A 20,501-nucleotide genomic window follows, 5' to 3' on the forward strand; every position below is an offset into this window, starting at 1 on the left:
GACTCCTTCTGCCCCAGATGATCGAGGGGACGGCTCACTTCCATGCTTGACCATGACATTAGCCTCCTCTTCACATGGATGTAGACAGTGACGAGTTGGACTTTTATTGAAAACAGGAACAATAGAGAGAAAAGGAGCAAAACATTTTATGAACTACTCATGGGACACCCCCACCCCCCCCACACACACAAATAAGAATGTGCACAAATAATTAATTGTCTTTATTTCATGACTGGAAGCTAGCAGATTTAATGTACTAGAAGTTCTGAATGACTTCAAAAAGCAAATAAACAAATTTGTTATTTTGAGCAGCTAGTTTTAGGGTCACTAATGAAGAGAAGAAATGCAGAGCTCTGTGTGTGCTCTTGTTATCCTCCTGCCAGGACATAATAATTAAAACTAAACTCAGTTCAGATTGGCTTGTTAGATTTTGCAAAAAAGATTTAAAATACCACTGAGAGAGAAATGTAAAAAGAGAAAGTAGTTTTTCTTTTCCATATCTGCATATGAGGAAAACAGGGAGGAAGTCGATCTTTTGTAATAGTGTCTGGCAGTTCACAGGTCAAGATGAGCCAAGCAGGAAAATCTCAAGATGGCTGTCTTAATGTGAAATAGTCGCAGACGTTTCTGGGAGAGGCAGAAAGTTTCCTTTCTCCATTCCCCTGGGTTCTGATGCAGCATTGGATAATAAAGAGAATTGCAGTGGGGTGTATGGTTTTGCAGCTGTCACTCTGCAGGGAGGAATCGACCAAATCTGTCACATGCAGCATATTTTGAAATTTAAACAGCCTACTCTCTTTTTACAGATGATTCATACTATCAAGACTCTGATAGAAAATTCGGATAATGTATATGAAAAAATAGTCCAATGCCAAAAAGCAGGTAAGGATTACTGTTGTCTTAAATATGAAAATAAATGTGAACAAGTTTTACAGCAATCCCTACTGTGTTCATAAATGCTAGTAAACACAACAAAAACATTTTGCTTGAAGATTGTGTGTAGCCTTCCAAAATTCTATAGATATATTACTTTCTGGTTTTGAGTTAAAGATTTCAAAGTATTACATGAGTTGCAACTTATGTAATTTTCAGTAATTTTCGGTAATAATTTTCATAATTACTGAAAGTCCCTATAATGGCTATCTGTTTACTATGTCATTTCAATCATTCATTTTCTTTTACAATGGGTATAAACTTCATTTTTGGCTAAATAAAGTGTTTAGAAGACAAGTGACTTGTGAAAGGTCACAAAATAGTTTAACTAGGATGAAAATCAAGGTTTCTTCAGTCTGCCTGTTCCAAAACTGGAAAAGTGTTAACTGAGATGATAATTAAATGAACACCTTCATCCTGACAATGAGCAATTTAATAGTGGCTTAAATCGTACAGTATATAGAATACCCAGTGTGGTGTAGTGGATAGTTACAGACTAGGACTCAGGAGACCTGGGTGTGAATTCCTGCTCCGCCATGAAAACTTACTGGGAGTGTGGAACTGATAAAACCACTCCTTAAACAATTACCTTGAAAACCCAGTTAGAGTCACTATAAGTTGGTTGCTATTTGACAGCATACAACAGCAACAAATCATATACATCATATTAATAATACATCATATATAACATCTCACTAAATTATTTACCTCTTCTGTTTGATTATGCAGTAGAGAAATTGGGCTGAAAACAACAGAATGAAATTTGACAGGGATAGGTCCAAAGTTCTACATTTAGGAAAACACACACCAAATGCACAGATGTAAGTTGGCTTAATAATACTATGAGTTAGAAGGATCTTGGAATTTTTGTGGATTGCAAGATGAATATGATCCAACAGTGTGATATCACTGCAAAAAAAGAGGCAAATGCTATTTTTGTTTGCATTAATAGGAGTATAGTCTCCAAAATCCTGTGAGGTACTAGTCCCCCTCTATTCAGTACCGGTTAGGCCTTTTCTAGAATACTTTGTCCAGTTTTGGACACTGCACTTTAAGAAGGATGGAAACAAACTGGAGCAAGTTCAGATGAGGGCAACAAGGATGATCAGGGAATTGGAAATCAAGCCGTCTGAGGAACAATTGAAAGAACTGGGCATGTTTAGCCTTGAGAAAAGAAGACTGAAGGAATATATGATGGCACTTTTCAAATACTTAATGGTAGTCATACAGAGGAAGGGCAGGCTCTGTTTTTGGTCATTCCAGAGTGCAGGGCTCGTAATAATGGGCTCAGGCTACAGGATATTCAGACTGAATATCAGGAAACACTTCTTAACTGTTAGAGCAGTATGACAATGGAACCAATTACCTTGGGATCTGGTGAGTGCTCCAGTGCTAGAGGCATTCAAGAGAAAATTGGACAACCTTTTATCAGATCTGCTTCGATTTAGATTTCTGCACTGAGCAGGGGATTGGAATCAATAGTCTTATAGGCCCTTTCCAACTGAACTATTCTATATATGGATATAAAATAAAATACACAGGTGTGAAATATTTGAATTAATCTTGGTTGTGCAGTGTTGACAAAATTCTGTACAGAAGTGGCCAAGCAAAACACTGTGGATGAATTATTTCTGATACACTATCATGAACTTGAAGGCAGCCATCTAATCTCAGAAATTCATGAGAATCAGACATTAGCTGCAATAAAGCATTCCAGTGTGAGAAAAATAGCTTTTGATGTTGCACTTAGGATCAGTATTCTTCAGTGTATGTGGGGATAGGGTAGCACATGTAGATATAAATGCATAATCTTAATATGTGAGTGAAAGCATAAAAAAAATCTCTATACTGGAAGGGATGCTGGACCACAAATTATAATCTTGTGATTTATCAGACTAAATTCTTGCAAGCTTCCAATAGCTACCAATTTAATACTTATTAATTTGTTGAGAAAGAAAATCAGTTAACTCGACATACTCTGTTAATTAAGCTAATTGTTGGCTTATGTAACAGATTCTTTGCCTAATTGAAGTTCTCTGTTAAAGTTTAAACAAGGAGTACAAGAGTTTGTCTTAAAATTGTTCTCATTCAAATGTTATAATGTATGTTAACACTGCTTCAAAATGTAGGTGGAGTATCATATGACTGTGCCACATCCCACACAAAAGCTTTGCCTTCACGTGGTAAAGCAGTATGCCAAATGAAGGTTGATGTCCCTTTCAAAGGACCTATTTAATCTTTGGCAATTTTTTGAGCAATAAATGATCTAATTTAAACTTCCTGTGAATTCTACAAGGAGCATTAAGTATAGTTTACAGACTTTGTTTTTTATTGGTTCTTTTGTTTACAGCTATTTTTCTGGATTGAATTTTGTTGCTAAGATACCATTTTTTAATGTCCTGATTTTTTATAAAGTGAAAATCTCCATTGCAAACTTTTACAACAACAAATACTGTTTAAAGGGTATTTGTGGGGTTCTTTTGAAGAGCAGGATAATGGAAGAAACTCATTGTATTTCTCTGACTCAAGATTCATAGAGCCACAGCTATACCTTGTGATTGTGAAAAGCATACATAGGAGCTTGTTTGATTCACAACTGAAGACCTTGTCTGATAATACAGTTTTCTGTATGAAAGCCATTTTAAACTAAGTCTTTCATTGTAGCAGATATTTTAAGCAGCAAACAGTGTAGCTGTCTAGCCACTTTTCATGACAGTTGCAGTCTGCCACCACAAATACTTGATGGTCTATTATTATCTAGTTGACCAAACTCCAGCAGGCAGTGGAAGACAAGAGGGCCTGGCGTGCTTTGGTCCATGTGGTCACGAAGAGTGGGACATGGCTTAACGACTAAACAGCAACAATATTATGAACTTAAAACATGTACAATGTGAAGTGATAACAATGTAGTAATTGGGTGCATGGAAGTGATGCAGCAAAGCAATTGTAATTTTAGACACAATGAAAAATATTTTGTATTTTCACCAAGCCATATTAGTGAGCACTTTTTATTATGATTTCAGGTCTCTTCCCACTTCCCCCAATAATAAGCAATTATTATTTGTCCATCACAGGGAATCCAAGCATATTTTCTCAACATAAGAAACCCTGACAGACCTTTTGCCGGTTATATCAATACTCAGTATATATTTTGAGAAACTTTGTTTTGCTTTGTACCTGAAGCAACAAAAATATTATCTGTAATGTCTACTATTAAACTGGTGGGTTTTTTAATGTCTTAAAATTATATCCACAGGCCTTTTACCAAATAAAACCATATATAGAAAGCTGTTATTCAGTTTCTATGCATCATAAATGTCTCACTCTTCCAAACCTGTCAGTTACTTTTTCATTTATGCTGTTTTATTAACAGGTGTAACAGTTATTAACAGAGCAAGTGTAAGCTTATTTGCTCATATATCAATCTCACTAAGTTCATTTAATTTAATTACTAATTTAAGTGTGCTTAGAACTGTAGTCAGATACAGTACATATTGGAATATAAAGATATTAGTACTTTCTCCTCCCAGACATTAACCTTCCTTTTACTACTTATTTGTTTGTTGCCATCTTGTTTACCAGAATTCCTAATTTCCAATTTAACAGAGTGATTTAGACTGCAATCCTGTTGTTAGCTCACTAACTTTAAGTACCAGTGAGCTAAGTGGAAATTACTTCTGAATAGTCATGTATAATTTTGCAATGCAGGAAAAGCAACCACAAGAAAGTAATAAGCCATATTTGTCATATTTTGGGAAGATATAACAGAATAAATATTGGCACACATTTATATATATTTAGGTTATTTTGGATGTTTTTTTTTCCAGAACAGCTTTCAATAATAAAACACAATAAAACACATACTAAAACAACACATATCAGGACAGACTGAACATTCCACCTAAAAAAATCATAACATGAAAGAATCTTAGAGGCCTAGATAAGAAAGAAATTTTCACCTGGTACTGAAAAACAAAGATAATGCCAGAAAAGCCTGAGGAAGGCTTCCACAAACTGGGTGCCACAGTTGGAAAGGCATTTGTAAAAAGCAATCATAGGCAGTTTGAGTCCAAGGATTGTTTTTTTTTTTTTGGCAGCTATTATGCACACAAATACAGTGTCTTTTTATTCTCCTAGAGATGAATATACCCAGTTTTAAATCAAAGTGATTATTTTGCTATAGCAAATCTCAGACAATTTATATAAAATGTTCTTAATATTTTGCTGGTGGAGGCTTTATCTATGGGACATCCCTTCAATTTCTTTGCCTTCCCTAGGTGGTACATTCCATCTTCTAGTGTAAGCTTTAAGATTAGAGATGTTCATGACATTACTTTGCATAATTTGTATGTACAGTATAAGCAAAATTATGTATTTTGATAAATGTTTTAGGCTAAAATTCTGTAAACCCAAGTGAACAAGGTCAGTAGTCAGAGCTTAGGAGCTATTTCAAGGGCACCAATTTACCTTGCCACTGTTATATGGAACATAGTGCTTTTGCTATCAGTTTGTGAATTTCACATTGTTGTGGTGGTGAGAAGCAAATCCTAGACCCTTTCCCCCATCATGTCTCCAGTTTATATATATGTATATATGAATATATTGTGTATATTCTTTTTTCCTGCTTGGAAATTTGTCAGATTTAATCACAGAAGCAGGAGATTTATTATTTCTATTAACAGTTCTTGTAGATAAAATCATGGTGGGCCAAAGGCAGGATATGATGCTTTCAGAAGTGGAGAAAGGTGGGAAAATCATTCTGAAAACATCTGTAATGGTCTTTGGTTGTAGTCAAGGAACTGCACCAGTTCACATCACATTGTTTGCATTAATAAAGTACTTTATTAATACCCATGGTCATTTTTTAAAGTCCATGGGCAATACTGGATGTATTGTGTAACAGTACAAGTTGTGTCGACTGGAATCAAGAACCTACCGTATTTTTCGCACCATAAGACGCACTTTTCCCCCACAAAACAGGGGGGTGGAAAGTCTTATGGAGCGAAGAAAACAGATTGTATTTTCCTGTTTTCTTCTCTTAAAAAATTGGTGCATCTTATGGAAAGGTGCGTCTTATGGAGCGAAAAATACGGTAGCCTCGGTCCAGGAATAATTTTATTTCTTCACTTACTCTTTCTAACTGTTGAAAGGGTCTCCTGGAATGCAGTAGAGGCAAGCTTTTGCTTTGTTTCTGTCTCTGGGGCAAGAACTGGCTTGAGATTTCTGGTTGTAAAATCAAGAACAAGTGAATGTTGTGAATATTTGTAAAGAAGGTACTGTCTCTACTTCTGCTCTTTTAAAGTCATCTTTTGACTTTTCTTGTCAGGAAACTAATAATATGACATGTAAGCCTATTTACTCATTATTCCAGTATCATCAATAAGTGTTTTGAGAAGTGGCTAGTGCAGACTGCTTCTTCATTGCTTTGCTCACATGAGCAATGATAAATTAGAAGTAGAGAGTTCCTGTGCATGTGTGGGCTCTCCATGCAAGCAGGAAGCTGTTGCTGCTCACATGAAAAAAGCTACAAGGAAGGAGTAGGATACCCACTTTTCTCTGAGTTGATGATGTTAGGAAAAATAATGCTTGCAATTAGACAGAATCTTCTAGCAAGAAAACTAAAGAGTAACATGTTTTTCTCTCCCCCTAGCCATGGAATTCCATGAACACTTACAAAGCATAGGAGCCAAGGAAGGTTTAAAGGAGAGAAAACTGCAAAAAGCTGTGGAGAGTTTCACTTGGAATATTACAATTCTAAAGGTAATGATTCTTAACCTTGTGTTCTTTTTTCTGATCAGGAAAGATAATTTTTAAATCCATGGCCAATAGGATGGTGCACAGCATACTTGCTTACATGCATCTTTTGACTTTTTAAAAATAGTTCCTCTAGGTCAGTGGTTCCCAACCTTTTTTGAGTCATGGACCTCTTTTATAATAGCCAAGCAACCTGTAATCCTCTGCCACATTTGAATAAAAAGACATTTTTAATGGAGTAAGTTCATCCTTTCTCAGGAAGTAGAGGTTTCCTTTCCCCCCAGAGAACCTGTCTCATGCATACACATATGTGCTATCTTTAATATCCTCCTCTGAAAAGTCAAGGAAGAAATTATTTAACAAGGGCTGTAACACATTTAAGGCAGCCCATGACCCTCCCCCTGAAAATACTTTGCATCATGAACCTCAGTTTGGGAAACAGTGTTCTAGACCATTGCATGGATTTGAACAGAGGAGAAATGACGAAGCCAGACAGTCTACTGATTATGCTTGCCTTTTCTACCTTTTTTTCACTAAAATCAAATTTAAATAAATATTTTGTGAGTGTTCTGTTTCATATTTTCTTTTTTAAAAACATGCACTGCTAGCAGGATTCCTCACTGTCTGAGTATAAACTAGGAATGATGATCTCCGGTTTTTCCATGCTGCGACAAATAATCCAAAAAGACTCCATTTAGCTATTACAAAGCTCTTTACAGCTTTGAAAAGAAGTAGCTGTGTGAAGATTAATGCAGTTAGGAAGAGAAAAATAAGCACTTCTCTTTCAAGATTCATCAATAGTACTTAATTATGTACAAAATATGTACACAGAAGATAGAAATATTAATGCAATTTCTTTTTTGTAACTGAATATGCTTTCTTAACACTCTTTTGTACTTAAATACAGAACATTTTAGCTTTGCATTTTGCTTGAATATAGAATCATGCAATAAACAAGGGAATATTTCTTTAATATGGAAGTGTATACAGAAAACTTTTTGCTTTCCCTTTTGCCTGAACATGAAATAATGTAATTTTAAAAACATTATTTCTTTAATATAGACGTATACAATTAAAATGCAAAACAGTTTCTATTTGTCATCTACAATGTTTTTCATTTAATAAAGACAGTTGTCAAAAGTTAGTGCAGCTGCCTCTATTTCACCACCTAATTCAGTCCCAGTTTTTCTTTTTTTCAAGCAGATAAAGATTCTGTTTGCTTGCCAAGTAATTTTTCTCTACACTAAACTATATAATTTATTTTAATGATATAAAATTGCATATCATTCTCTTTCTCTCTCCCACACACTTTTGAAAGCTTCTTTCAGTTTTTCAGAAATTCATTTCGCCTCGTCTCAGTGTCATCCTTCCTACTCAGAGGCTTGCTGCTGAACTTATTGTGAAAATAGATTAAACATATAATTGAATCCTCATCTTAACTCTCTCCTACACATCACATCAGAACAGACAGTGTTTTGGTTGTTGTGGGTTTTTCAGGCTCTTTGGCCATGTTCTGAAGGTTGTTCTTCCTAACGTTTTGCCAGTCTCTGTGGCCGGCATCTTCAGGGGGCAGGAGTCAGAACTGAGTTCAGAACTCAGAACTCAGTTCTGTCGGCCACAAACACTGGTGAAACATTAGGAAGAACAACGTTCAGAACACGGCCAAAGAGCCCGAAAAACCCACAACAACCATCAGATCTTGGCCGCGAAAGCCTTCGAGAATACATCAGACAGTACTTTCTTGCTTTCATAGATGCTATGCTGACATGCAACATGAAGCCACATTTCTGAAGAATCCTGTTTTATTGTGAGTTATGTGATAGTGTACTGTACGTCAGCCCTTTCACATCCGCTTGCCTCCTGCCATTAGCACAACTGAATAATCAATCAAGAGTCTAAAGGTTCTTGGCTAACAAAAGGAGTCAACTAACCACAGACAGACTTCATGAATCAGCATATTGCTTGTTCATAGTATGCCGTGATGGTCCAGAAACCTAGTTTTGTGTTATATGCTAACACATGCATAGCATATGATTATTGGGGATAGATCGTGCTCTGTGTCCTTGGCAAAGTGAAAATATACTGTTATTGTAATCTAGAAGTATTAACTGAAATTCTGTTGCATCGCTCTGCCTGTGCATGGGGATAATCTCATCAGTAGATTGCCACTGATTAAAGGCTACCTTTTGTGATGGAAGCCTAGTGTATAGGCAGCAATATGGTTATGCATATGGAGTTTGATATGTCTTGCTGGATTTCTTTTTCCTGATCTGTGTCTTCAGTGCATCTATCATAGCTAAATTCAGTTTCATACCGAGACTGCCAGCTCAGAAGCAAGGTGCAGATCTTTAACTTAATTATTTGATAGGGAAAATAGCATACAAAAATTGCATATTAGTATTTGTGTTTGGATTTATACATCAGTGAAAACATTTTTGAAAAATGTGTGCATTGTCATGCAGACTGTTAAAGAATAGTGTCATCCATTCCTAATAGTTGGAGCTTGATGTATCAATTAGAGCTTGCTGTACCAGTTACAGAAATGTCCCAGCTTCAGACACAAAGATTTGCTCTCTGTCAAAAGCTTCAATTAATTTCAGCTGACTTTCAGTTAATTGCAGTTGACTTTGCAGACTGCGCCTAACATACTTCTCATTTGGTTTATTTTAGCCAATGCAAAAGTCAACTTTGACTAGCTTAGGTCTAAACAAACCAAAATCAAACAAAACAAATTAAATAGAGTCAAAATAAACTACAAATTTGAGGCTTGTAGAAAGCTTTGTGATGACACATACACGGTTCAACTAGAATGTTTTATATAACATCCTTTCTTCAGTTTTTAGGACAAAAATTAGAAAACACAAGTTTTTTTTTGGGGGGGGACAAAAAATAATGTTATTAAAGTCGAAAACCAACATAAATGGTCAAATACAAGTTTCCAGAGTATCACTATTTTAATCTTCCCAGTTATGTGACTCAGACAAAAGTAATTTAATCCTCTTGAATCTGTAAAAATACTATTTAAATATGATATAAATGTAAGTAAATAGCAGTTTCCAATTATAGATGAGCGCTGCCGTGTATTTTCAGACCAAATGATACTGTCCAAGCTCTTTCTTCAAGATAGTGACATAGTCCTCAAGGAAGTGCTCATCTGGAATTCTGCCATGCTTATGGTCTTCAGGTTAGCAGATTGTGGCACCTTGGAGATTAATTGGCCTAAAAGCAGTTTTCCTTCTCTTGTAATTTAATGTCATACTATCACTAGTTGAAATGAGCTGCTAATGAAAGGACCCTACTGCTTTTATGATGAGGTGATCAGAGCTTGGCAGAGCTGGTTTTTTGAAGTGAAGATTGTTGGTTAGGGAGTTCAGGGACCTGTACTTCAAAACACTGTTGTTTTCAGGATCAAGTTCTGGGAGTGAATTTTTACCAGATAATTTCCCCCAAATTTTGTGTATTCTAATTTTCTTAAAATACCAAGGAAAATACTACTCTTGACCCATAAATGATTCATCCTTAAGCTGAGATTTTTTTTCCTATGGGTGCTTAAACTCTAATACATAGACAGAGTTCTCCTGCCAAATGCTACAATGTTGTATAAAGCAACTGTGAGAATAAGCGAACATCCTAATTGCTGGATACTTAGAAATCTCCAGTTATAGGTTCAGAGTTTGCATTTCTATGCTGCAGTGACCAAAAAAGCCTAATATTTGAGCATCATAAGGGCAGAATCACAAGCAATAATAAATTCCTTATGTTTTCTCTGGGTTCCTGGATCCCATCCAAAACGTGAAACTGTAACAAAAGTCCTTTGCCAAGAGATGTTTGGTGGGAAAGACTCTAGTATTTTTTTTAAAGAGCACTTGGATACTGAGCCATTGAACACCATGCATGTGCCTTTGGTCAAACTAATCTGGTTTTCATTTACATGAAGAAGGATTGTTGTACACTAGACCAAGTGGGGAGTGCTCTATTTATTAATAGTTGTGAATGCTTTTGTTCCTAACAGGGCCAGGCAGATCTTCTTAAATATGCTAAAAATGAGGCACTGGAGAATCTAAAGCAAATCCACTATGCCACTGTTTCCTGTGGACTAAATAAGCCAGGATCTGAAAATGCTGAGCCTTCGAAGCCACGTCGAAGCCTGGAAGCTATACCTGAAAAGATGCCTGAAGAAAATGGAGAATGAAAGAAAACTCTTCACTATTTTGGAGTTTATAACTCTGCAACCATTGTAGCTGCACAGGACATTTTGCTTTGCACTTACTAGTTTGGAGGAAATCCTGGAATTTTAAAAGCACAACTGGAGAAGCTAATTACAATCCATGAAAACTGTGAATGTATGTAGCAATTCTGTGTATGAAGGCAGTAGGATTGTCCTAACATGGAAGTAGTATCGCTGGCTAACACACTCTATATGTGTAAATAATGTCATCATTCAAAAACAGTGTGCAGAAAATATCATTACCATTCAACAAAGAATCAAATGAGTTTTCCTTACTGGAAATACAATATAATGGCAAGGGAAGGAGCTTTTGTCATTGCTTCAAGAGAAGTGCCTTGATTTTGGAGGAAATCTAGGTGTGCAGTGCAATTTCTTTGATTTAAAAGCAGCACAGTTCTACAGTAGTTCACAGTAAAGAGGCCTGTTGTTGCACACCACATATATATAAAAAAAAACCCAGGGTTGGAAGTGTAGGTGAAAGAAAACACAAAACGTTGTGGTCCAGATACTTGGCAGTGTTCAGGTCTAAAATTACTACCGTCATTTTGGGTTTTCTGTTCTGTTGTTGAGCCATAAATAAAAAGGGGAATGTAAATACAAAGTGCTCAGTTGTGGCACAGTGCACTATGGGAGAGCCATGGCACAAGAAGGAATATGTGCAATCAGTCTGCCATAAAATGCCTAAGGTGCAAACCTGTTTCCACTGAAGAACATCTACAGATGTCTACAGCTAATGTAAAAGTGACCAAACTGCAAAGAAAACATTGTAAATAATTTTATCATTTTATGGATGTGAACAAGTATTCACATTAAAATGTTTTATGATATGATTCCCATTTTATTGGCCTCATGTGAACTCTAACTTTTTTTTTGCTTGTTTCAGGTTTAAATACCGTATTTTTCGCACGATAAGACGCACTTTTTCCCCACAAAACAGGGGGATGGAAAGTCTGTCTTATGGAGCAAAGAAACAGATTATTTTTTCCTGTTTTCTTCTCCTAAAAATTTGGTGCATCTTATGGAGCGAAAAATACGGTACCTTTTTAAAATTAAAGTCCATCAGTATTTCCATTACATGGTTTTAAAACTGGATTATTTCTGTTTTAAGTATTCATATTTGGTGTCAGCTAACACAGTGGTTCTTAACCTTTGTTACTCAGATGCTTTTGAACTGCAACTCCCAGAAACCCCAGTCAGCACAGCTGGTGGTGAAGGCTTCTGGGAGTTGCAGTCCAAAACTCCTGAGTAACTCAAGGTTAAGAACCAGTGAGCTAACATACAACCCAAGATCTGCTGCCTAATCTTTCTGCTATAAACAATAAAATGGGTAAACATGACAAGGTGCAATAAACCTAAAGCAAAAGAAGTGAGTTTTCAGGAATTTAAATTGTGTTTTTCCCCCAATAATCTCATTTCTTCTGAGAGACTGTACAACCAATGGAATGTCTCTTTTGTTGTTGTTAATCATTAAGTCGTGTCTGACTCTTCATGATCCCATGGACCAGAGCATGCCAGGCCCTCCTGTCTTCAACTGCCTCCCGGAGTTGGGTCAAATTCATGTTGGTAGCTTCGATGATACTGTCCGACCATCTCATCTTCTGTCGTCCCCTTCTCCTTTTGCCTTCACACTTTCCCAACATCAGGGTCTTTTCCAGGGAGTCTTCTCATGAGATGGCCAAAGTATTGGAGCCTCAGCTTCAGGATCTGTCCTTCCAGTGAGCACTCAGGGTGGATTTCCTTTAAAACTGATAGGCTTGCTCTCTTTGCAGTCCAGGGGACTCTCAAGAGTCTCTTCGAGCACCACAATTCAAAAGCATCAATCCTTTGGAGGTCAGTCTTCTTTATGGTCCAGCTCTGACTTCCATACATCGCTACTGGAAAAACCATAGCTTTGACTATGCAGACCTTTGTCGGCAAGGTGATGTCTCTGCTTTTTAACATGCTGTCTAGGTTTGTCATCGCTTTCCTCCCAATAAGCAGGCGTCTTATAATTTCGTGGCTGCTGTCACCATCTGCAGTGATCATGGAGCCTAAGGAAGTAAAATCTGTCACTGCCACCATATCTTCTATTTGCCAAGAGGTGATGGGACCAGTGGCCATGATCTTAGTTTTTTTGATGTTGAGCACTCTCTTCTTTCACCCTTATTACGAGGTTCTTTAATTCCTTCTCACTTTCTGCTATCAGAGTGGTATCATCTGCATATTGGAGGTTGTTGATATTTCTTCCGGCTATCTTAATTCTGGCTTGGGATTCCTCCAGTCCAGTCTTTCGCATGATGTATTCTGCATATAAGTTAAATAAGCAGGGAGACAATATACAACCTTGTTGTACTCCTTTCCCAGTTTTGAACCAATCAGTTGTTCCATATCCAGTTCTAACTGTTGCTTCCTGTCCCACATATAGGTTTCTCAGGAGATAGATAAGGTGGTCAGGCAGTCCCATTTCTTTAAGAACTTGCCATAGTTTGCTGTGGTCCACACAGTCAAAGGCTTTTACATAGTCAATGAAGCAGAAGGTAGATGTTTTTCTGGAACTCTCTGGCTTTCTCCATAATCCAGCACATGTTAGCAATTTGGTCCCTAGCTCCTCTGTCCCTTTGAAATCCAGCTTGTACTTCTGGAAGTTCCAGGTCCACATACTGCTGAAGCCTACCTTGTAGGATTTTGAGCATAACCTTGCTAATGTGTGAAATGAGTGCAATTGTACAGTAGTTGGAGCATTTTTTTTGGCAGTGCCCTTCTTTGGGATTCAGATGTAGACCAATCTTTTCCAGTCCTCTGGCCACTGCTGAGTTTTCCAAACTTGCTTGCATATTGAATGTAGCACCTTAACAGCTTCATCTTTCAAGATTTTAAATAGTTCCAACTGGAATGCCATCACCTCCACTGGCCTTGTTGTTTGCCATGCTTTCTAAGGCCCACTTGACTGCACTCTCCAGGATGTCTGGCTCAAGATCAGGAACCACACTATCTGGGTTGTCCGGGACATCCAGATCTTTCTGGTATAATTCCTCTGTGTATTCTTGCCACCTCTTCTTGATGTCTTCTGCTACTGTTAGGTCCCTACCATTTTTGTCCTTTCTTATGTCCATCTTTGCACAAAATGTTCCTTTAATATCTCCAATTTTCTTGAATGGATCTCTGGTTTTTCCCTTTCTATTATTGTCCTCTATTTCTTTGCACTGTTCATTTAAGAAGGCCCTCTTGTCTCTCCTTGCTACTCTTTGGAAGTCAACATTCAATTTTCTGTAACTTTCCCTTTCTCCCTTGCATTTTGTTTTTCTTCTCTGCTATTTGTAAGGCCTCCTTGGACAGCCACTTTGCTTTCTTGCATTTCCTTTTCTTTGGGATGTTTTTTTGTTGCTGCCTCCTGTACAATGTTATGGGCCTCCATCCATAGTTCTTCAGGCACTCTGTCCACCAAATCTACTTCCTTAAATCTGTTCTTCAGTTCCACTGTGTATTCATAAGGGATTTGGTTTAGATTATACCTGAGCAGCCCAGTGGTTTTTCCTACTTTGTTCAGTTTAAACTTGAGTTTTGCTAGAAGAAGCTGATGATCAGAGCCGCCATCAGCTCCAGGTCTTATTTTTACTGACTGTATAGAGCTTCTCCATTTCTGGCTGAAAAGAATATAATCAATCTGATTTCAGTACTGCCCATCTGGTGATATCCATGTGTAGAGTTGCCTCTTGTGTTGTTGGAAAAGAGTGTTTGTGATGACCAGCTTGTTCTCTTGACAAAACTCTATTAGCCTTTGCCCTGCTTTGTTCTGAACTCCAAACTTACCTGTTGTTCCTTTTATCTCTTGACTCCCTACTTTAGCATTCCAATCCCCTATAATGACAAGAACATCTTTCTTTGGTGTCAGTTCTAGAAGGTGTTGTAAGTCTTCATAGAATTGGTCAGTTTCAGCCTCTTCTGCATCGGTGGTTGGTGCATAAACGTGGCTTACTGTGATGTTGAAAGGTCTGCCTTGGATTCTTATTGAAATCATTCTATCATTTTTGAGATTGTATCCCGTTACAACTTTTCCCACTCTTTTGCTGACTATGAGGGCTATTCCATTTCTTCTACAGGATGCTTGCCCACAGTAGTAGATACGATAATTGGCTGAATTGAAATCACCCATTCCTGTCCATTTTAGTTCACTGACATCCAGGATGTCAATGTTGATTCTTGTCATCTCCTGTTTGACCACCTCCAGCTTCCACAGGTTCATAGATCTTACATTCCAGATTCCTATGTAGTATTTTTCTTTGCAGCATCAGTCTTTCCTTTCACTTCCAGGCACGTCTGGAGCTGAGCGTCCTTTCGGCTTTGGCCCAATCACCTCATTAGCTCTGGAGCTACTTGTACTTGTCTTCCGCTCTTCCTCACTAGCATGTTATACGCCTTCTGACCTGAGGGGCTCATCGTCCAGCATCATATCTTTTAACCTTTTGTTTCTCTCCATGGAGTCTTCTTGGCAAAGATACTGGAGTGTCTTGCCAGTTCCTGCTCCAGGTGGATGGCGTTTAGTCAGAACTCTCCACTATGACCTGTCTGTCCCGGGTGTCCCTGCACAGCATAGCCCATAGCTTCTCTGAATTACTCAAGCCCCTTCGCCATGACAAGGCAGCAATCCATGAAGGAGAGAATATCTCTTAGGTGGGCTTAAAAATTGGATCCATAATGTTTCTAATATTTGTATTATTCCCTTCCAGCAAAACTTTTTCAGTCAAACTACCATCTTGTCCCTGCAGTAAAGGCACATTCTTGAAATGTCTTACTCAAAGGTGAATGAGTTCAGGTATACATATTGCTGTGTTGTAGTATGTGACTTAAATTATTGAAATGTAGGACTGCCATCTAAATTAAGGATCAGGCTGGTAATATAATGGAACTTGTAAAGTGAAAGCTGTCTCAAAAGTACAAAGCATTATACTGATTTTGCACCTTTAAAATTTATCATCCATAAAGCCATCAAGAACTCTTCCTCTTGAAGGAAAAAAAAGTACACTGCTTCAACCCCAGGAATCTAGTAAAGAACAAACTAAAAGTTCAAGTACAATCCTTGTGATGTCCAGTCACTGACATTCGTTTTAACACAGCAGCCTCCATCTGAAGCAAGCACTGTGCTGCTGCTGAAAACAAACAGGCTCCTGCGTTGCAGAGGGGAAATGTCTTCCTAACATTGGAGCTTCCGAAATCGAGGCCACTTGATGCCATTCTCTAGAATACCTTATAAGTGCTTAAACACTGTGTTCTAGAGTAAAGTTTTGTCTGCATGGGGACTGTGTGTGGGAGCCTGTAGGAGAAGGAAAGAATTAGGCAAAATTTTCTAATGCAAAAGCAAAACTCACAGGTTTAGTGATAATTCAGGATTGAATCATTAAGGGTGCAGAACCACAAGGAGCAAATGTATGCTTACACAAATATATCTTCAGTTTTTGAAGAAGTAATATGTGTAAGCATATCAGACAAAAAAGAAAGACAAAAATGTTTTGTTTCCTTACTTTTTCAAGATCCTTTCATTGATCCAACCAAGCTCGTTCTTTGCTTTTCAACCTGTCTACTGGTATTAATGATAATCTTGTTTGTAATCTTGCAGTTTAAGGCTATTTTTCAAAGTCTGTATTTGTAACAACTGAAGCATTTGTCCAGAAATAGCAGGGTGGTTCTATATTACAGAAAGGCCATGACAGCTGGTCAGACATTCCTCACCATGTTAATATCCAATGCCGGGAACTGGAACTGCACTCACTGTCCCCGCCCACACACTGTAATCAATGGCTGTGTGAACTTAGACACCCCTTTCAGATGCTCTACTGAATTACAATTATTAATGAAATTTTAAACACACACACACACACACACACACACACACACACACACACAGAGAGAGAGAGAGAGAGAGAGAGAGAGAGAGAGAGAGAGAGAGAGAGAGAGAGAGAGAACCAATAGGTTAGCCAGCCCAATTAAAAACAAGCAAGCTACATCTGGAAGCTTGTACACTGGGGAGAGTGTATACGTGGGGTCAGTAACTACAGAATCCGACACTTAGTACCATTTCATGGATTCAGTGCTCCTAAGCCTAATTAATAGTATCGAGACCAGGTTTCAGATCATAAGGATCACATAGCCAAGGCACATGGGGTAGGGTGATGTCAACATTGTGTTGGGTTGGTAGTCCAGTAGTAGCGCATGTGCCAGGTTTAATTTCCTAGACCTCTCTAATAGCAAAATAAGGAGTACAGATATACAGAGTGAACAGTGCTTTTGTTGTAAATGTTGCAAAATGTTTAAGTAATATAATTTGTACTAGACCCAAGATACTCAAAAGAGATACAGTCTACAGAGTATTCAGTTATTTAATGACTACTTGGGGCTTTTGTCCATGTGTTCATCACAATCAATAGATCAATACAGCTTTTTAAAAAATAAAGAGGGTTCAGCATTAAAATTAGACGACAGAAGAAAATGAAATGCAAAAATTATAAATGAATTATCTGAACAGTAATCATGCAACATAACTCTGTCATAAGCAATGTTCCCTCTAATTTTTGGCCCTGTGCATGTACAGGAAGCAGGATTTCACCTGAAACTCGAACTAAACAGATGTCAACACAGCCCTGATGGAGCTCTGTGCACACATGTGCACATGCACAGTTTAGAGGGAATGTTGGTTGTAGACAAACTTGCATAGCTGAAAATATTAATATATGAAAGAAGATGCAGAATATGAAGATTATATAGGTAACAGATGTTTTCAAGTGGTGACTAAAAGACTGAAACTGTCAACCTGACATCTCTAATGGGCTGGCAGAGTCTTGATCAACAGTGGGGCGCACACACCTGCACTAATTTGAGTGCCGACGTGTGCGTGCCTCCCACCTCTCCTGCATTCATTTGCAGGCTCTCCCATGGATTTCTGTCCATGTGTGGTGTTGAATTAGCCATGCATGCTGTCACATTTGTCACCCATTATTCCTTCAGTATAGAACAAATAAATATCCTCTGTTGGACGCCAAGGGAACAGCCCCTAAACTCTCCAGAGTGGGATGCCGTGCAAAAAGCAAGACAGCTGGTGACCCTTGTTTAGCAAGACAGGGTTGTTGCAAAGGGCTGTCATGCTGCTTTAGGAGCAATTCACTGGGATGAGGGGAGAATGTTGTTCTGAATGGGGGAAGCAGCTGGACCTGGGGTGATTTGATGGCTCAGGGGGCACAATTTTAGAAGCCATTTGTTTGTAACATAAAAGACACTGAAAGTGTACAAATTCCCAGGGCACATCACTACGAGTTCATATATATGGACAGGCTGCATAGGGTGACCAGTTGCATTGGCAATTCTCTTGTATGTTGTAATAGTCATTCAGGAAAGGAAATCCAAGAGAAAATAGATTAAAATATAAAAATATTTGACAGTCTATATCAGCTAATACATTACTCCTGTAGGCTATAGAATTATGACAAGCCATGGTAATGGACTCTTTCCCAGGCTACGGTGGAGAAGCCAGAGATGGAGAATGTGTGACCCACTGGATACTGTTGGGCTGGAAATTGTTCCGCCAATCGATGGGCAAAGCTAACTAAGAAAACAGAACTGCAGTACAACACTTCCCCATCCTAAGCTTGTACAGCTGTCAGCTTCTTCCATGGCTCTGAAAACATGGATCTTTTCCCTCTGTAACAGCTTGGTTGAAATAATACCTTACCCAGAAAGTGAAATGCTTATCAATACTCTATCTGATTCAACTGGAATCAGATTTCCTCTGGGGAAAGTATCAATCAACTTGCTCAGCCACTGGATTAATTGCATGTTTAAAAGGCCCTTTCTCCAAGGTGTTCTGTGAGACCCAGTTCATACTACAGTGGTGCCTCGCTTGATTACCTCGTTAAATGATGAAACCGCTATACAATAACTGTTTTGCAATCGCTTTTGCGATAGCAAAACGATGTTTTAATAGGCAAAATTCACTTCCCAACAATTGGTTCCCTGCTTCGGGAACCGATTTTTCACTAGACGATGTTTTTAAAACAGCTGATCAGCGGCCTCAAAATGGCCGCCCACTGTGTAAAATGGCTCCCCGCTGTGTTTTTGGATGGATTCCTCGCTTTACAGGCACAGAAAATGGCCACCCCTATGGAGGATCTTTGCTGAATGGCGAGTTATTCAGCCCATTGGAACACATTGAACGGGTTTTCAATGTGTTTCAATGGGATTTTTTATTTTGCTTAACGAGGATTTCCCTCTACAGCGATTTCGCTGGAACGGATTATCCTCGTTAAGCGAGGCGCCACTGTACCATGCTCTGATATAGCAGCCTAAGTTTTCATGTGATAAGAAGCAGAAATGTTTGAGTTAACCTCAGGTTATTTTTGTAATGCTGCCTGATATGTCTGCTTTCTGGTTTTGGCAAAAAGCACAATACCCCAATCATAAAATTATCTGTGTTCTGTTCTGTCAAGTCGGAACCAATTTACAGGAATCCTAATAGGGTTTTCAAGGTAAGTGAGATATTTAAGGAGTGATTTTATCAATTCTACTCCACCACTAAGTTTCGATGGGCAACTGAGAATTCAAACCCTGTTCTCCAGAGTACTAGTCTATCACTCAATCCACTAAACCACACTGGGAATCAACAATAAAATAAAATTAAATACTGTTAAATCCATTCTGACTTATTTCCAGGGTTTTTTTTAAAGGTAGTGAATACTTAGAAGTGGTTCCCCATTCCCTTCTGGTGACACTCTGGGACTGTGCAGCTTGCCCAAGGCCACACATGCTTTTTTTCCTCCTGGGACACAGTGGGGAATTGAACACACAACCTTCAGCTCTACAGCCAGTTACCTAACTCACTAAACTATCCAGCCAGCCAATACCTCCAATAGACCCAGTTTTATTCCAATTAGAGTGGAAGCCTTCAAAAGACTCAAGCTCTATATTCCATTCCTCAGCAAACATAGAGCAAAGCAGTGGCTCAGGGCCTGCTGACTGGGGATATGGGAACAGTAATCAAGAAAGACTACCGTTCCAGTAATTAGATGTACATTTCAGAACTCTTTGTCTTATTGTGTAAACTCTATCCCTATTTAGTCAATATAAAACCTGGCATAGTCAAAATGGCTAAAGAGGATTGCCTAGCAATTCCACATGTGACACTCCATGATCACTTTCTGCACACAAGGGATGCTGAATCTAAAGTGCAGAGGATCTTGCTCATGTATAGGCTTTACTCATGAGCAAGAATCCAGATTTTTTTTTTGTCCTCTTTAGATTAATTGTTATTCACCTGCTGAAGGTGAAAACTGAAGGGATTGGGTACTTCCCACTTAACTGTATTCATAATGTTGGACTCTATCCACCCCCTCCCCCGAGCTTTTTTTTTTTTTTAAGCAGATGCTGTCTTTCTTCCTAACAGGAATATAGACTTAATTGAAACACATCTTTCAAAAAGATTACACCCCATTAACACAAAATTGTCTTCCCCGGTTATGAACTGTTAAGCCTTTTTATAACAATTACTGCTTGGTCACAATGGACTCTTAGAATTACACCTACCACCTAATTACATTATTTGGCAAAATAACATTAACTCAGC

At 38.2% G+C, this 20,501-nt stretch overlaps 1 protein-coding gene across 6 annotated transcripts in view; it reads left to right on the forward strand.

Annotated features, from left to right (window-relative positions):
* PLCL2 (phospholipase C like 2) overlaps positions 1 to 11,745 on the forward strand; it is a 124,598-nt gene extending 112,853 nt beyond the window's left edge. For all 6 annotated transcript variants that reach the window (XM_073003362.2, XM_020780058.3, XM_073003363.2 and 3 more), the window contains 3 exons: positions 807 to 882; positions 6,584 to 6,693; positions 10,700 to 11,745. In XM_073003362.2, the coding sequence (XP_072859463.2) occupies positions 807 to 882; positions 6,584 to 6,693; positions 10,700 to 10,879 (366 nt within the window). In that variant the 3' untranslated portion in view covers positions 10,880 to 11,745. The remainder of the gene's footprint in view (positions 1 to 806; positions 883 to 6,583; positions 6,694 to 10,699) is intronic.
* Positions 11,746 to 20,501: the final 8,756 nt, after the last annotated feature.

The sequence above is a fragment of the Pogona vitticeps genome, chromosome 6 (assembly GCF_051106095.1).
Source record: "Pogona vitticeps strain Pit_001003342236 chromosome 6, PviZW2.1, whole genome shotgun sequence".
Taxonomy (NCBI): domain Eukaryota; kingdom Metazoa; phylum Chordata; class Lepidosauria; order Squamata; family Agamidae; genus Pogona; species Pogona vitticeps.